This window comes from Marmota marmota, unplaced genomic scaffold (assembly GCF_001458135.2).
Source record: "Marmota marmota marmota unplaced genomic scaffold, marMar, whole genome shotgun sequence".
NCBI classification, from domain to species: Eukaryota; Metazoa; Chordata; class Mammalia; order Rodentia; family Sciuridae; genus Marmota; species Marmota marmota.
The window spans coordinates 31,706,414-31,725,235 of NW_026000174.1; the positions used below are offsets into that span (position 1 = coordinate 31,706,414).

Here is an 18,822-nt window from a genome sequence, read left to right on the forward strand (position 1 = left end):
CTACAATGAAAATTGCAGAACACCGAAAAGAGAAATTGAAGAAGACACTAGAAGATGGAAAGACCTTCCATGTTCATAGATTGGCAGAATTAATATTGTTAAAATGGCCATAGTACAAAAAGTACAGCCACCGCAGTCCCCATCAAAGTACCAATGACATAATTCACAGAACTGAAAAAAAAAATCCTAAAATTCATATGAAAGCTCAGAAGACATCGAATAACAAAAAAAATCCTGAGCAAAAGGGGTGATGCTGGAGGCATCACAATACCCAGTTTGAATTATACTATAGAGTTGCATAAACAAAGACGGCATATTACTGGTATAAAAACAGATACATAGACCAATGGAATAGGATAGAGGACACAGATAAACCCATGCAGCTACAGCCATCTGATCCTTGTCAAGGGTGCCAAAAATGTACATCGAAGAAAAGACACCTTTAACAGATGTTTCTGGGAAAACTGGATATCCATATATAGATTAAAACTAGATCCCTATCTGTCTTTTTGCATAAAAATCATCAAAATAGATAAAATGTGACCCTGGAACTTTAAAAAAGATACTGCTAGAAGAAAACATAGAGGAAACACTTCAAGTTATAGGCAACAACTTCCTGAAAAGGATTCCAAAAGCTCAGGAAATAATAGTCCAAGCCAGGTACAGTGATGCATGCATGTAATCCTAGTGACTGGAGTCTGCCTTTGCAATTTAGCAAGGCCCTAAGCAACTTAGCAAGATCCTGACTAAAATATAAAATAAAGAAAGGGCTGAGAATCTGGCTCAGTGGTTAAGTGCCCCTGGGTTCAATCCCTGGTACCAAAAATTAAAAAATAAATGTTTAAAAAGGAAATAATGGTAGGAATCAACAAGTGGAACTTCATTAATTAAGAAGGAATACAAAAAATGAAACATCAGAATGAAGAAACAACTACAGAATGGGAGAAAAGCTTTGTCAGCTACTCTTCCAACAGTGGGTTAATATATAAAGAACTCAAAAAACTTAACAGCAGAAAAAAAAAAACAAAACAGAACCCAGAACACAATCAGTAAATGGGCAAATGAACTGTACAAATACTTCTAAAAAGAAGTACAAATTATATGAAAAAATCGTTCAACCGCTTTAGCCAACAGAGAAATATAAATCCAAACTACACTGAGATTCTATCTCACCCCAATCAGAATGGCTATCATCAAGAATACAGAAAACACGGGACTGGGATTGTGGCTCAGTGGTAGAGTGCTTGCTTACCATGCATGAGGCACTGGATTCAATCCTCAGCACCACATAAATGTGAAATAAAGATATTGTGTCCACCTAAAAATAATAAATATTTTTTAAAAAAGAATATAGCAAATAGTGCTGGCAAGAATGCAGAGGAAAAATGAACCATATACATTATTGGTGGGAATGTAAATCAGTATAGCCACTATGGAAACCAGTAAGTTCCTAAAAAAACTTAAAAATAGAACTACCATATGATCCAGCTATATCACTCCGTAGTATATACCTGAAGTAATTGAAGTCATCATACCATAGAGCTAACCTGTGTACCCACTTTTACCTCGGTCACATTTACAGTAGGCAAATTATAGAATCATCCTAGATGCCCATCAGTGGACAAATAGGTAAAGAAAACGTGATTTATACAGACAGACACACACATATACACACAATACAGTATTATTCAGCCATAAATAATGAAATCATGTCATTTGCAAGAAAATGGATACAACTGGAGATTATTATGTTAAAGTAAAATAAGCCAGACTCAAAAAGACATACATCTTGTTTTCTCCCATACATGGAATCTAGACACAGACAAACAAAAGTGAAAAAATATGACCTGAAAGCAGGAGAGAGACTATTAGAAAAGAAGAAGTGGGCCAGGGGAGGAGGAGGAGAGGATAAGGAAGGGTTATATTAGGGGAGAATATGACCAAACTATGTCAAATGCACAATGAAGCCCATTATTCTTTTTAATGAAAATGCACTAATTTAAACTGAATTCCAATCTGGGTGCCTTGATACATGCCTGTAACTCCAGCAACTTGGGTGGCTTAGGCAGAAGGATTACCAAGTTCAAGGCCAGCTGTAGCAACTTAGTGAACTTAGCAAGACCCTATCTCCAAATAAAAAATAAAAAAGGCTATGGATGTGGCTCAGTGGTAGAGTGTCTCCAGGTTCAATCCTCAATTTCAAACAAACTGAACTCCTGATCTCTTCCTGATGCGTGACTAAGCCTTCTGCATCTCAGTCGCATATTCTGCATCTCAGTCGCAACTCTATAGTTTTCCAATCATGTCTTAGTTTGTGCTCTCATACCACATACCCACTCCATTAGAAAGATGTGTCTAATTCTTCCTTCAGTCTATATCCAGAATCTGATCCCTTCTTACCACTTCAGTAATGCCATGTTAGTATAACAGATGACTGTTGTAAAGTTTAAGATCCTATCATTCATCTACTCATATAACTATGATGTCTTCCCGTTTCACCCAGAGTAAAAAGAAAGTCATTTAATGGCTTCCAAGACTTGGGGATATAGCTTTTTATGTACTATAAAGTTAAATAGATTTGTCTTCCCAGCTAGAGCTGAAGCTTTATGAGAGGAAAAACCTTAAATCCTTTTGGTTGTCTCAAATGCCTCAAACAGACCCTTACATTCAAATATTTATTAAATTAATGAATTATGTGACTCTTGATTGAGCATTATATCTGAGATTTAGAATTGTAAAATCTTTCCTTCTTATTTCTGTTCTGCTTGTAGATTCTGAATTTAACTGTTTTAAAAAATCTAAACTTGCTTACTTTATGTCACCAAACAAATTGGGATTGTTTTAAAGATTTGATGTCATTTGAAATTACTGATCCCTAGGTATGGCTTAGAGAAGTCAGAATAAAGAAGATAAGACAAAATACACTTTTCCTCTTTGCTGTTGCAAAAGCCATGCTTGCTTTCAAGATCTTCATTAAGGGACTGCATTGCACAAATGTGGAGCCTAACTTCAGTGCAGACAGTCAAACTGTTGTATCATGGAAGTTTCATTCTTTTGACTTTACCAAAATTAGCCTTAATCATTAGCATCCTGAAGATATATTTCAGTCTTTGATCTCCATATGCCCTTGGGCACTAAGAATCACTCCCTTGAAATTTTCTTTGCTATCTTTCAGCAAAGAAAGAAAAAAAATTTTTTTCATTGGAAAAAAAAAAAAAGAAGGAAAAAAATTTCTTTTCAGACTGTCTTTCTGGTCAGACTTTCTTGGTAACCTTTAGGATCTTAGCTTTGTTCCTTGCCTTCATTGTTTGTGTTGACCAAGATACTGCCCCTTTCTATCTTTCTTTGGTATGTCGTTCATTCATGGCTTTACAATCCATATACTTGCTTTTTTAACTGTCTCCTGGATATATCCAGGTATTTTTAAATTTCACATGTCCAAAACTGAGCTTATCTTTTTTGCAGAGTCGTTTCTTCTAACCTTCTTGATTAGGGGATGGCACCACCTGGTGCCCAATTTGAAGCTCTTCTGTTCCCCTTATTTAGTCTTTATGCTTTCTAATAAAGAATGTGATTTGGAAGAAGTTATTTTTAAAAATATCAGATTGTCACTACTTATGTAAAAAAAACACAATTTATTGGAGGAAAGGGGCAGCACGTTAAAGCTACATTGAATGAAATGTAAGGCTTTTTAAAATCTAAATTCATTGTAAGCTTCAAACATCACCTTCTTATCAAGGCCATCCCCNATATATATATATATATATATATATATATATATATATATATAAACTGCTCAAATTTCAAGTTTATCAGTTAGCCAATTTTTAAGAAAACTTGTTAGTTCTGCTGTTGTATTGATTGTTATTATACACTTAGGACATAGTTCTTATACTGAACTAATTAAAATGACATTATAGGAGGTAAAAATGCATAATGCTCTAAAATTCTTAATCTCTTAATAGATTTTCTTGCTGCTGATGCTTTCTGTGAGTACCATGTGGGCTGTTGGATACATATTGGACTTCAATTCAGATTCTTGGCTTTTAAAAGGATGTCTTCTGGTAACATTATTCTTTCTGACATCTTTGTTTCCAAGGTGTGTATATTAGTCTTTGCAAGGCTGGTTATTGCCTTTGCAATGTGATTGCTTATTTTTGTTGTGGATTAGCTGGAATCCCAGATTTATACTGAGCTATAACTATTACATAACTACATAACAACATTCTTGGGGTGGTGAGAGGAAAAGACTTTGGTGACATATTTTCTGGCTGAAAGCAAATAGCTCAACACAGTAATTTGTTTGTATTGACAATCATTGGAAAATAAATATCCTGGGGAATTGCTTGAGTTGTTAGTTTTAGTAAAAAATGGAGAGATTTTGGTAACTATTTTTTATCTAGAAGTATTCTTGCCCATTTTTCAGAATTTTTAGGGGATGGTGGTTTTCCTTTTTAAAATCTAAATTCATTGTAAGCTTCAAACATCACCTTCTTATCAAGGCCATCCCTGATTAATTCTGCTGGATTACCTGTTTTACTTTCTTCGTATAGTATTTAATCACTTTCCTATAATATGAGGTCCATAAAAGCAAAAAGCTTGTCTTCACTATTGAACATTTTCATTCAGTGAATAAAAGAAAGATGTAATCACGATGATCCATAGAAAATAATCTAAAAGGAAATAAGCTGTGTTGGCTCTCTACAGGGCATGATTATAAGTATTCCTGAATTCTTTTGCTTGCCAGCATATTCTGGAATAAGCATGCACTGCTTTTGTCTTAAAAGAAAACAGAATATTAGAGGAATCTTATTACTTGGTCACCCAAGAACAAGATAATTGGCTGGAAATGAATTTAAATTTAAGTATGACATGAAAGCTCAAATGCTTAGTCCGCTATTCAGAAAACTTGTAACTTTCCACTAATTGATTTGACTTGATCTCTAAGTTAATTTGAAGCCAAATCATCAAGGTTCACAGTCTTTTTTTTTTTTTCAGAGAGAATTTAAGGGCTAGCAATATCTACTCACCCAGAATTGGAGCCTTTGTGATCTTGGTGGCTATTTGTTTTAGCTGAAACCTCACGAATACAAAATTTTATGTGAAAACTTGTTTTGGGTGACTGCGAGTTAAGGGCTTTCATATGCTATTCTTGGTATATTATGCAGTTCAAATTTAAGTCATATTTATATAGCAGCTTTATCTTTACTGCCTTATTTTTCTCATCTCATCAGTAGAGTTCCAATTTTATGGAAATAAGTAGCTGCAAACTTTTATTATTATTGGATTCCAGGAGCAGTTGCCTATTCATCCATGTTGCTATGTGATACATGTCAGAAATAGGTAGAAGTAGCAGCCTTTTACAAATTAGGTGATTTACTACCTAATTAAATCAAATGTGATGTTTGCCACACATAGGCCATATCATGGAGTTTGTGTGGATTCCATTTGTCTTCTTCTGGCAGAATATTGGGTGCCTGAGGTTGGGCTCTTTAGGTCTTCTCAAATATAATTTTATCCTAATTATGGTTATGGACCTGATGACTTTTTTAACCCTTTATATCCACCAACAACTACTGTTTATTTCTAGTAGAATTTTAATATATATCCAGTTAAACTCTATTCATGCATAAAAAGACTATATTGAGTATTTGGTGAAAGACAGATTTTTTCTTTTGAAACTGCAATGTTAAACATTCTGAGTATATTATATGTGGACTTCAAGTTGCATGTTGCCTGAAATTTTTAATGTTATGATTGTTAGTATCATTTTTAATCTTTGTATCTTCTCATATAGTGACTGTTTCTTGAGGTGGTTACAGAATGAAAATGCTTAAGGTTGTGAATGAAAGGATGTATAAATTAGAAGAACTAGAATATATACTTCTTCAGGATCATTATATTTCAGTTTTCTCACAATGAAATGGGGTGATGGTAGTGTATAACTCTGTGAGCACATGGAAAGTGCCAGATGACACTAGTAAACACTCAGAAAGTAAAAGGTATTGCTGTTGCTGCTGTTATTACTACTATCATTATTTGAGGGGTTTAGGACTAAAATTGACATGAATAATACTAATACTTGATTTCACTAATACCTTATGTTTGTCCTTTTTCTTTTAGGTTCTTGGTTGGATATAAGAACCTTGTATATGTACCAGCAGTTTTTCTGCTAAGTTCCATTTTCTGGACATTTATGACTTGGTTCGTCTTATTCTTTCCTGATATCCTTCAGGCTTAAATTTAAATGCATATTTAATTTTACCTTTCAAAAAGAATAATGCCTATTGTTATAAACTTAGATATTGGGAAATATTTAGGGAATGTAGCTAATATTTGCATTCATTTATTGATTCTGCTTGAATGTTTAATGTTGAGAATGTCCTTGATTCTGAAAGTTATCTCAACATACTATGAAAATAATAGGTTTCCCATATTAATTACATATAGGAGGGGAGCAGTAGAGTGAATTATTGTTTTACTTGATCCCATAATAGTAAATTGGATTGTTTTTAGAGTTCTTCAAGGTCACATGGTTCTTTTAATTTAGTCAGCAGTTACAGTTGATGATTTAATCTTCAGGGTACCAAGATGACCTATATGAGAGGGATATTTAGGAAAATGTGGCTTCCTCATTAATGGTAAGCATCAGTTCTAGCTATTATCTAAGGCACTGATTCTTAGTTCACAGAAAAAAAATGATATTTTTGCCTCCAAAATAATGTAAAATGAACTTTGAAAAAAAATGCCTAATGTGTAATTCACCTTGTTTTACTTTATCCTGTGTTGTTGTTGTTGTTTTAATTCTAGTCATAGCCCACTTAATTCTTTCGTGGCCTACTGATAAATGGATAGCCTGCAGTTTTAAAAGGGGAAAAAGAAACACTCAATGTGGGTTTATAACTTGAGGATCAGGGCCCAGGTCCAAGTCCAGCTCAAGGGTAAGTAGTCCTCTTAGATTGGTCAGGTCCAGTCATGTAGCAGTGCAGAGAGTGGCTACTTCTTGGTGTTAGAGCTGTTTATAATACCAATTAGATGAGGCACATTTTTCATCTTCCCACTTCTTTCTAGACTTCTTTTTCCTCTCCTAAGGACACTGCTTGAGAATCCATTATAACCTTGTTCTTCTTATAGGATAAGGAAAAAAGGAATGTAGTGGCTAGAGATAATACCTTTTAGCATATTCCTTTAATTTATATTTTTCTCAGGTATAAATATGAAATGAGATAGGCATATGAGTTTTCAGAGTGCATGCATCTACCTCTATTGCAGCATGTTTTTGCTTTAATGCTACTTTTATTTCTGAGCACTATCTAATGTTTTTCATTTCTTTAATCTAAAGGAATGGAACAGCATACCATGGAAATGATTAGGCTTTTTTCAAAAGATTTAATTACCCCTACCCTTTGTCTCATAATTATTGATTTGGTAGCTCCTTTGTAAGCACTGACCTTTTTGCCAACACTTAATGAAAGCTTGGAAGATACAAGATTAAAAATTACTTAATAAGCAACTAGGAGTACATTTATAAACAACACGTACATTTAATAACAGCACACTTTAAACCAACAGCACTCTCAGAAGACCCAAAGCTCATAAATCCTTGGGTAATGGACCTGATACTGAGAAGGGATGACTGATATTTTGTTTACCAACCAGTGTAGCAATGTAATAAGCCATTTTTAAAATTATGGCATTTTTTGATGAATTTTAATAATTTGAGCAACTTAGAATATTTCAAAGTTTTCACCGATCATTTTTAATTCAATTTTACAGAATCAAACATTAAAAATGTAACAACTATAGTTCAAAACCTTAGTTACAGAAGTTAATATTTAGTTGAATGTAACTAGAAACTTTTTTGTGAAGGAGCTATTATTACCTTAGAAGAACTGATTACCATAGTTGGAAGAATGTTAAGATGTTGGAATTGACAGGATGGAATGTTTTACTTACTTGTACAACATAAAACTATTTGACCCAGGTACTACTTGAAGTTGCTAGTGTTGAGAGCTTGAGCATACTTCACTATGAGAGCAGTGTTTTTCAAGCTAAATGTTAAAAGTGATTGGAACTGCCCTGTGGATGAAATGAGGTGTTGTCCTATATAGACCTATCCTAAGTATTTTGACTAATCTTGGCTCAGGTTGCCGCAGCAACTGAGTGGGGGCTTCTGCTCTCATAGCCTCTGGTCTGCATTGGGAAGACAGTCTGGGACACTGAGGAAAACATAAAGTCTTTGAAATCAAACAGAATGATTCTAGATTTTAGCTTGTTTTTCTCACTAGTTATATACATCTGACTAGTTCATTTTACCCCATTTTTTGTTTTTCTGTAAATTGGGGACAGTGGTACCAAACTTATGAGGTGGCTTCAAGGATCACTATGCTAAAAGATTCCCATTTAGTAATTGGCACTGTATAAATATACTTAATATTTTATTATTAATTACTGTTAGGAAGAAAATCTGTGGAAGGCTCAGGTTGAAACTAATTTTAAGAACAATTCTAGTTTTGCTCCTCAGATTATCAGTTTCTTTTGATGTCTGTTATATGTCAGACAAGTAATGCATTTTTTTGTCTTCTGTGAAGGAGTTTGAATGAAACAGACGTGTACCTTACTGACAAGTTTGGAGTTACGGCTAAGACTTGGGAAAGAAATGGTATACCATTGAATATATGTGATACTGGTTATAACTGAGTTAAGTTTAAGAGAACTCAACACATGTAAAGTCCTGTATGATCACTGCCTCCCAGTTTCACATGGAAATATATTATTTGGAAGCCAATGTGTACTGTATGGAATGGGCACTCAATAAAAAGGATCATTGAACAAATGAAGGAATAAGTCTATGTAGGGAAGATCTAAAAGATCCAATGATGGAAACCGATTGGTCAAGTTATAGAAGGGCAAATTTTAGTTCTATATTGAGAGATTTTTTTAACTGCAAGAGATTCCAGTTTATAGGGGAGGCTGAGACATCTATAAATAATTATAGTCTAAGGACTATAAATAATTATAGTCCAAGTACCATAGAAAAAGTTCTCCGAGGTTTGGGGATGGGAGAGAATCCTTCTTTCCATGGAAGTAGAAAAAACAAAGGGAAGGAAATGGTATATTAAGTATCAAAGGCAGTTAGGACTTGGACATCCTAAAATTGTGGCTGCAGAAGTCAGTGAGAGGAAGTAGAAAATGTTTGTGAACATAAGCAAGGAACGTGTTTGCCTTTTATGTTTGGAGAAAGGGGATCCACTGATTTTTCTGTGATTTGTAAGTTAATTCAGAATAGGAGCTTCAAATTCAATCAGTTCACTATGCATGATCACCACATGATTCAACTGAATGAATTTTTGAGAATATGTTGTGTGTGTTGATCAGAACTTTGAAAAAAAATTAGATGCAATTTTTTAATTTTAATTGTTGATGGTCACTATACCTTTATTTTTTATTTATTTATTTTTATGTGGTGCTGAGGATCAAACCCAGTGCCTCACACATGTGAGGCAAGCGCTCTGCCACTAAGCCACAACCCCAGCCCTAGATGCAATTTTTTAACAAAAGATCATGACCAGTGTATCCTTTAATAGTGTCCATCTTAATTCATTCTAACTAAACTTTGTTAAAAATTCATCTTATCATGACTTCTCTGGCTCCTCTTCCTTAAAACTATACCCACCTGCAAATAAACTGTATCAAACTAAGCCACCAAGATTTGTTCCTGCCTATCTGAACCAGATGTGGTTGTGCTGGTCATTGAGGGTTAGAGCAGTGCTTCTCAAACTTCAATGTGTGATTGAAGCCCCAGAGATTGAGTCTGGTTCTATAGGTTTTGGGTAAGGCCTGAAGTTCTGCTTTTCCAAGAAGCTGGTGTTGCAGGTCTTTGGACCACATTTTGAATACCAAGAGTTTATTTTACGGCTTCCTTTTCCACTCTTAAGTATGGCATAAGAAAGCTTGGCAATATCTTGTAAGGTAGATGTAGTTACTGTCTATAATATTTTAAATTGGATGAGGACACTGGATTTACTAGAGGCTTATTGAGTTATTACTGTACATTTATTTGTCTTTCTTTGGAGTAAAATTTGACTTTTTATATAAAGAAATTTTACAACCTTAAAAATATTTCAAAGAGGAACGTGGTTATTCTTGAAATACTTTTTTTCTTAATTTGTCAATAATATCAGTCTTTCCCAAATAGTATGTGATTTGTAATTATTTTGCAAGGAGAGCAATTTATTTAATTAACTCAGATTAAAACAATTACAAGAATCAGTTACTAAATTCTCCAGTAGGAAATTTTTGTAAGCATTTGTCTACCCTATAGGGCAATATTATAGTTGGAATCCCTGAACCAAGCTGCATTGTTGCCTTAAATGCTTTTGTTAAAATGATCAGAGAATATATATATATATATATATATACACACACACACACACATATACTCGCAGGAAAGCCATAGTTACACCATTAGATGCTAATTTATTTAGGTCTTAAATGTTTTTTAATCTTCAGGGTATTCATAAATGTGACTATTTTTATCAATTAATATAGTTTTCAACTAATGATGGAGCATTAACTATTAGCCAACTAGGAGCAAATTCCTATTTGATTGGACATAAGATTGAGCCATGTTTGGGAATAACACTGTGTATACATAGAGAAGTAAGATGCAGTGCAGAGAAGAGAGGTTCCTAGGTACAAAAGATAAACTTTGCTTACATCATAATTAGGCTTTTGTGTGTGTGTGTGTGTGTGTGTGTGTGGTGCTGCAGATTGAACCCAGGGCTTTGTGCATGCAAGGCAAGCATTCTACCAACTGAGCTATATCCCCAGCCCCATAATTATGCTGTTCTTAATGGAAGTTTGATATATTCCTTAACTTTGCTTTAACATATAGCAGATACTCCTTTCTATTTTGCTTTCATTTTCAGCGTAATAGCCTTTCTGTACTTTTTTTATAAGACTTGGGCAACTGATCCAGGCTTCACTAAAGCTTCTGAAGAAGAAAGAAAAGCGGTGAGCTCTCTTTGTAATGTTTTGTGTTTTTGTTTTAAATCAGAGGACATGTAAACTTGAGTATTTCATAATCATATTGGTTTTTGCCATGAGTGTGTCTTTAGAGCTTGCCATAGATAACACAAATAGATATAACATATGTAAGGTAATTAATTCAGCAAAGTGAGATATCTTCACAATTACACTTTTTTTCAACTATGTATATGAAAATTTTAAAAAATACTTTTATTTTCTGTGACAGTAATACCCCACCAAAACTTTTTTAGGTGTGATTTTTGTTAGCAGAAATGATTACCTACTTCCTTTTAATAATATTTAGGTAAGGGTCATTTAGCTTAAATTTCCTCACTTACTATATAAAGGCAAGGGCCAAGGGGATTCCTTCTCTTCCTCACCTATGAAGTTGACACATGACATGGCATGTTTTCCATGTACTCCTGTTTGGAACAAAGTTAGGGAGAATGTTGTTCATTGTTACCTAAAGCTAAAGTACCTGAAAGACTCAGTCCTTGGTGCTTGTAACCATTGATTTTGATGTATACTGATTTTTGTTTCTTTTTTAATAGATGTGTATGTATGAATTTTTATTTTTCTTTAGCATGTTATAACTGGGAGAAGATGGTGAGGGAGATCGCAGAGGGTGCAATTTTGTACAATCTAATTTCTTGGCTACTGGCTAAAAACATAGCCTTGAAAAGTCACATTATTTCAAGCACAGAATGATTTGGTGGCTATATTTCAAATTGCTTTTCTAACTATTTCAGTTTGGAGTGGGTTGTAAGAATAGTACATAACCATGCATAATACTTTCTCCAATAAAAAGCAATCATAAGGTCAAACTTCATGTCTTGCAGAATATCATCACTCTTGCAGAAACTGGCTGTCTGGATTTCAGAACATTTTGTACATCATGTCTTGTGAGTCTTTTCTGTATAATTTTTTATTTGCTCTAGTAAAAGCAAATTCTTGGTAACATTATTCAAATAAGCATTTGTCATATCTTCATGGTATACTTACCTACCTTTGTTTTTACCCAGTTCAAATTTTGTATTAACTGCCAGAACAATTTTATGCCTTATACGTATGGAAGAATATTTATAATCCCATGAAAGTTGCCTCCGGTTGAATCTCTTTGTGAATTATCCACAGTGTGTTTTGTTTACTTTTCCTGTCAGAAAGTGTATATTAGAATATTAGAATCACCTTCAAGTCAGAGACTTATAATGACCTAGAAACTTCTTATATTGCAATTGAAGACTTAAGACATAGAGGAGGATGTAATTTCTCATGATTATGGGAAGAACCAGAAAGGGAACTCAGCTTCCCTTTCTTTTAGTCCACTGCTTATTCTGTTATATTGTACTTACTGCCTCAGTTCCCCTTAGCTAGTGTGAATAGGCTCTAGAATTCAAATCCATTTTAGTAGTGGCTTAATCAGAGTTGGCATAACAGTAAATGTTAATAAGTCATTCTGAAGATCCTGTGGAATTTAAAGATTATATGTGCCTATCTCTTTACAACCTATCTGCTTATGATTTGTTATCACTTTGAGACACTGTTTTTTGCTTAGGCCTTTCTTAATTATTCACTTAGATAAGGAAGCCATTAAGGTCACTCCATTGCCATGTGTGCAACTCTTGTGTGGCTCGATATGATCAACACTGCCTGTGGACTGGACGGTGCGTAGGTGAGAGATTTTATTTTTCGATTACTACTATGAAGTTAAACATGTTTAGTTGTGTATGTGATTCATAAAAAAATGCTCCCATTTTGTAGCTCTTCCTTGTCTGTGAATCCTCTTTATGGTATGAAGTTTTGGGGAAATTTTTGAAGTTGATAATGATAATTATTGTCATTCATACAGTATTTTGGAATTTAAAATATGGTATCCAATTTGATCATCAGAACACACATGTGACTTCATATTATCATTTCTGTTTTGGAGCTGTAAAAGTATAAAAAGATGAAATTATTTGCTTAAGGTCACTTTAGTAGTATCCACCTTCTGCTCCAAATATCATGATGTTTTAATATGTTAAGACTTGTTTTATTCATATTCTCCATTTGCCTCCTTCAGTATTAGGTAAGACCAGGAATGGCAGAAATCTAGGGATTGCCTTCCACCCAGGAAATATTAATTTTCCTGACCTGCAGCTCTGAGTTTTCTCTGAGCCAACACAGTAAAGACAGGAGTTTATTATGAGGAACTATAATTGTATGTCTTCAGTAGAGGATATATTTTTATAATCCTGATGAATAGAAGGCTGACTTTGACTTAGTTTAGTCAGGTTTCCTTGGTGCATTTCAACCATCTTTTCCTAGAGAAAGGTGGCTCGATTATTAGGGTTCCAACCCTCATGGACTTCATCCCACCATAAAGATTAGATGATTGGCATTATGCCAGGCAGCATTTAATGGCAGCTGAAAAACAATAGCAATGAGCTCATGCATACTTATCACACAGCATTTAGAAGTTTTTTTCAAATGCATCATCCTGTTTATGTGTCATAAGCCTGAGAAGTAAAAGAGATATTGTTATCTGCATATTGTAAGTAAGAATGCTAGATCAAAGACATTAAACAGCTTAACACACTAATAATCAATAAATCTAGGTATCCTGATTCCAGTGGATAATGCTTTTTCTGAGCTTTGCTGCTTCAGGAGAAAATGGTACAATGACGTACCTAAAAAGCATTTATGTCATTACCTCTGAAATGCTCCCATCTCTAGGATCAAGAAGGCAGGGATACAGCACATACATACATACACAGGCTGCCTGGCACCCCTCACACTTTCTTCTCCCTGCATTTATTAGTACACTGTGGGTTTCCCCTCTGTGCTATGGCTAATCTCCTGCAATATATGTATGTATTGCTGCTCCTCAGGTTTATTTTTTTCCATCCCTCTGATCAAATCAGTCTTTGATATTCAGAGGATATAATTATATAAACATGTTTCATGGAAGAAAGTAAAAAAAAAAATAATATGATTTGCCCCAAATCTGCCTACTTTCCTCCCTCAACAGAGTATAGGCCAGCCCAGAGCTGTTTTGGCTTAGTTAATTTTATTCAAACACATTATTTTCTTTTAGGTAAGTAGGGAATAAATATATAAGTTGACCATGACATATCAGACTATTTGGGTTTGATATAATAGTATTTAAAAAATAAAGCAACAACTTTATTTCTGTTAAATTTTGATAAAGCCTTTTGACTGGAAATTTAAAAGGTCTTATCTGGAAACTGAGTGTTTTACTTTTTTTGATTTAGGTTTTGGCAACCATCACTATTACCTGTTCTTCTTATTTTTCCTTTCCTTGGTATGTGACTGGATTATATATGGATCTTTCACCTGTAAGTATAACTTTTTCTTACAATGCACCCATACCAAAATGTACTTTTTCTTATAAATTCTCATATATCACAAGTGGTCGGATGATTGTACCTTATCCCTAATAAAATCAAAGTAGATGCCTCTAAGACTCTTTAACAGTGGTAAGCTGAAAGAAAGGTTAGTTCTCAATACTTTGGAAGAGAACCTTCATATGTTTGAAAAGTGCTCAAAAATAGAAGTTCATGCAGTCAAGTTTAGAGGTTTGGGGGTGGTGGTCACCGTAAATTGAGGAACAGAGCTTTGAAAGCACATGCCATGTAGTGTCAAGTTGAAATTGAGAAATGGAAGTTCTCAAAAATGAACAATTGAAAGATTGGAAATACTAACTAGGAAGAAGACATTATTGCTTATTCTGCAGCTCTGAGAAAGGAAAATGGCTTTTAGTAGCAGTTTAATAAGGTATTCTAGGTGTATCATATGTGGAATAATAGCCAGCTGTTCTGAAATGATTGATGAAGAACAGGGTTTAAATTGAAGCAAGAAGAATTTTGGTTAACTCTTAAGAATTGCAAGTGCCTTGTAATCCCAGCTATTCAGTTTAAAGTTTAAAGCAGGAGGATTGCAAGTTCAAAGCCAGCCTGAGCAACTCAAGAAGACCCTATCTAAATCTTGAAAAAAGGAGCACAGCTGGGAATGTAGCTCAGTGATAGAGAACTCATCTAGCATGTGCAGGAACCTGGATTCCATCTCTAGTACCACCAAAAAAACAAAATACATGACTGAACTTTTCACACATTGGAATAGGTTACCAAACTGGAAAAACCAATATAGTGCCAGTAATTTATTTTTATTTATTTGGACTTTACTGATTGGTTTTTATTTATTCAAAGGCTTTGGGAAAATAGTCTCCACATCTAATCTGTGCCCGTAAACCTTTCTTTTATGTTGTCATTGCTTGAGCTGAAATCTACTGGAAAACTTTAGGAATGATTTTCCCTACATTGTTTTCTTTTTCCCTGAGCATGCCAAGCCATAGTACTCTTGTGGGCTCATGCTTTCTCTCCTTGTCCCCTGCCCCACACTTTCCTCAAAAGAGAATTTCTTTTATGCTTGTCCCCCAGCCTCCCAGTTCCCTTCCTTAGGATTATCTAGTATTGCAACTTTTCTTTAGTTTGGGGTTTCATGTTTAGAGATTGTTAGTATCTACGTGAAATGGATTTTTTTTTTTCCCTGACATAGGCATGACAAGGGCTTCAATTACCGTGTCAGACCATTTCTCATTGATATCTTCAGTGTCTGATCTCCAGGGAATGCTTTGTAGCTAAATGTAACTGTCACCTTCCCAAATAGGACTAATAGAAGTTTAAAATTCCTTCACTCAGAGCCAGACATAGTGGCACATGACTATAATTCAGGCTGCTTGGAAGGCTGAGACAGTAGGTTCACAATATGATGCCAGCTTGGGCAATTTAGTGAGGCCCTATTTCAAAATAAAAAAATTGGAAAGGCCCAGGGATGCACCTTAATGGTAGAGCACTTGCCTAGTTTGTGTGATACCATGGGTTCATGCTCTAGTACAACTTCTTGTTCAAGGTTCCCAGTAACCCTGAACACTGAAATTTTAAAACCCTACTAGATTATGTCTTGTGACATAAGAAATAAAAGATTTCTTGTCGGTGCCTTAGAGAGGGTTGCCCTTTTAAGGCTTGCCAATAAAGCATATTCTTGGAAAACCTTTCTACGTTGGCCTGCAGACCAGTTTCTGTCTTGGACTTGATTCTAGGGGAGAGGAGCCAGATTTTACACCACTCTTGTCTCTTCTCTCTTCCCTCTCCTCACTAAAAATAGTCGTGTGTGTGTGTGTGTGTGTGTGTGTGTGTGTGTGTGTCCCCAGCATAAGACTGTTGATAAGGAGAGAAGTGATTTTCTATCACATTCATTCTTTCCTTGGTGGTTTTTTTTTATTACATAAATTGAGTCTTCCCTCCTTTTTGTCTTTTTTCTCTGGCTCTGAACTATTGTTTATATTATATTTTGTTGGTAATGAACAATCCCACCTTTTGCTGACTTAAAACTCTGTGTACTACCCAAGCATACTTGGTTACTTTGTTGCATTCATATTCTTTACACTGAATGAGGGAATTTTATCATTTATCATTATTTCACAAACAGGAAACATGAACCTATGTTCCATTTCTCTAATGAGGTGTCACTGTCATTCAGCCTCCTTTGTTTACCATTAATGCTCTTGCCAGTAGAGTACTGCTATGTACTCTCCTCCTATACACTTGTCATGTGATCCAGTAGCAGATACTTTTGCCTCTGCACACCTTGATCAATTCCATCTTTCTTGGAGGTATATTTTCAGAGCGGACAGTAAGTGAATCAGAAAGTGTCAGCATCATAAAAATGACAGGGAAAAGGGTATTAGATCAATATCAGGAAGAACTATGTAACAGTCAGAGCTATCTAATGATGAAATGATAGACTTGAAATAATGTGAGTTCCCTATTATTAACCAGTGACTGCCTGATAAGAATATATTAGCACAAATTAAAGTGTTATATTGCATAAAATAATGTTGGTGGTCATTTATATCTTGGACACTAAATCTTAAATCAGTGCTTCAGTGTGAGAACTCCAATATAAGATCATGTTGTGTTATCAGAACGTTCCCACAAGGGAGCAGTAGAAATCCATTAACTAAAAGAAAATAGATAATCTTTCCCATTCTTTCTCCTTCTGCTATTGGAAATTATTTATTGATTTATTCAATTTTTTTTTGTAGTATTAGGGACATAGGATGCATCTTTTCTTGCAGTCCTAATGTGTACTTCTAAACAGAGTATAACTTGCCTTAACCCTGATTTTTACTCTATAATGATTGCTCGTACAAAGCTTTTGGCATATATTTATGAAAGATGGTTGAGAATCAAATGAGTGAGTCTCAAAAAACGGGGAGAAAAAAGATGTTAGGACTAAAATAAACAGTTGACAGTAAAGTCATAGATTCATTTTCTTCCTGCCTCAGGAGTTCTTCTGTACGTATGGGGAAATGCTAGAAACTACTTATCAAATTTGTCAGAGGCCTTTATGAAACCTCAGGGGGCAAGCTTAGAGAATTCTCATTTTAGAAATAATTCACACTTTATGTGTAGTTAGGTGCCTGTAAAAGTCATAACCTTGAAGATCTATTTCCCTTGTTTCTGCCACTTCCTACCTGTATTGTTCCTTACTGCTGCTTTTTAGTTGCATAGATTAGGTTGTCAATAACGTGAAGGCCATAGTGAAATCCTCTTTTAATTGGTATATAGATGCCCTGGGGGAGAAACTGAGTTGTGACCTCTGAATCATGCTCTGTGCTCTTTTCCTGGATGTGTCTGTTTTGTGGAGTCACTTCACCTGGCCTTTCTTCCTCTGCAGAATGAGTTACAGTGCCATTGCCAAGGTGCACCCATACCCATTCCCCTGTATGCTGTATATGTTCTAATTTAATCTAGGCACTTATAGGACCTCTTATGCTCACAGCAATCACTTGTTCATCTGAACCATAAGTAAGAGAAACCCATAACTTGGTGTAACATGCATAATAGAGGTAATTTTCCTGGACTAGTATTTTATTAAATATAATCATTCTCCATTGTCAAGTCCTTAAGCAGTTCTGGCCAGTGTGTTTTATGCTGAATAAGCTGATTTGAATGAAGGTTTTATGAACCACTTTCATACCTTCACTATCAACTACTAACATGGTGTTATCTAAACCTTCACCAACACCGAGGTACCATGTTCTCACCTTTGGTGGTTGAGTTAGCATTTGAAAAGTAAACTCCTGAAGTTGAATTCCTAGGGTTTTGTCTATTTAATGCTGGAAATTGAACCCCATTCCTCGCAAACATGCTAAGCATGTGCTCTGCTCTCTAAGCTATACCTCCAGCCCCTAAAGGTAAATTCTGATCTCTGCCACCATGTTTTGCTTTCTTTGCTCCCTAAATAGAACATTAGTTTGTGTCTTTGAAAAATAGTCACTAGTTTCTTGCCATTTTTAATAATGAGTCATTTTTTGTGAATTTACAGATTGGTCAAATCATTGTGCTACAACATTCAAGGAAGATGGCCTATGGACCTACCTCAATCAGATTGTGGCCTGTTCCCCTTGGGTTTTATATATCTTCGGGGTAGCAATTTTCCATTTCTCATGGTCAACATTTTTATTAATAAATCAACTCTTTCAGGTATTTATTTCTCATAAATCCTTTGAGTAAAATTTCTAGTAGCCTAAAATGAAATAAAAAGATTTGAATTTAAAATCAGCAAATTTAGATCTAAATCTGTTGCTTCCTCTGTGGATCTAGGCATGTCATTTGACCTCTCGAATTTCAGTTTCCTTATCTGTAAAATGAGGGTAATAATGCCTATCTACTTTCACAAGATGGTTTAAGGGTTAGAATAATAAATTAATTATTGGAGCTGGAC

At 34.8% G+C, this 18,822-nt stretch overlaps 1 protein-coding gene and 1 long non-coding RNA gene across 4 annotated transcripts in view; one reads left to right on the top strand and one right to left on the bottom strand.

Moving 5' to 3' along the window:
- The window catches only part of Zdhhc13 (zinc finger DHHC-type palmitoyltransferase 13), a 47,251-nt gene that overhangs the window by 23,564 nt on the left and 4,865 nt on the right, over positions 1-18,822 (top strand). For 2 of the 3 annotated variants that reach the window (XM_015477696.2, XM_048788469.1), the window contains exons 9-15: positions 3,966-4,099; positions 6,124-6,224; positions 10,892-11,016; positions 11,871-11,933; positions 12,610-12,703; positions 14,286-14,369; positions 18,424-18,581. In XM_015477696.2, the coding sequence (XP_015333182.1) occupies positions 3,966-4,099; positions 6,124-6,224; positions 10,892-11,016; positions 11,871-11,933; positions 12,610-12,703; positions 14,286-14,369; positions 18,424-18,581 (759 nt within the window). The remainder of the gene's footprint in view (positions 1-3,965; positions 4,100-6,123; positions 6,225-10,891; positions 11,017-11,870; positions 11,934-12,609; positions 12,704-14,285; positions 14,370-18,423; positions 18,582-18,822) is intronic. The other variant, XM_048788468.1, reaches the window with a different exon arrangement.
- LOC125612080 lies at positions 688-8,749 on the bottom strand. Its single transcript, XR_007342382.1, has 3 exons — positions 8,607-8,749; positions 2,215-2,216; positions 688-698 (listed from the first exon to the last, which is right to left on the bottom strand). It is a non-coding gene; the product is annotated as an uncharacterized LOC125612080 (long non-coding RNA).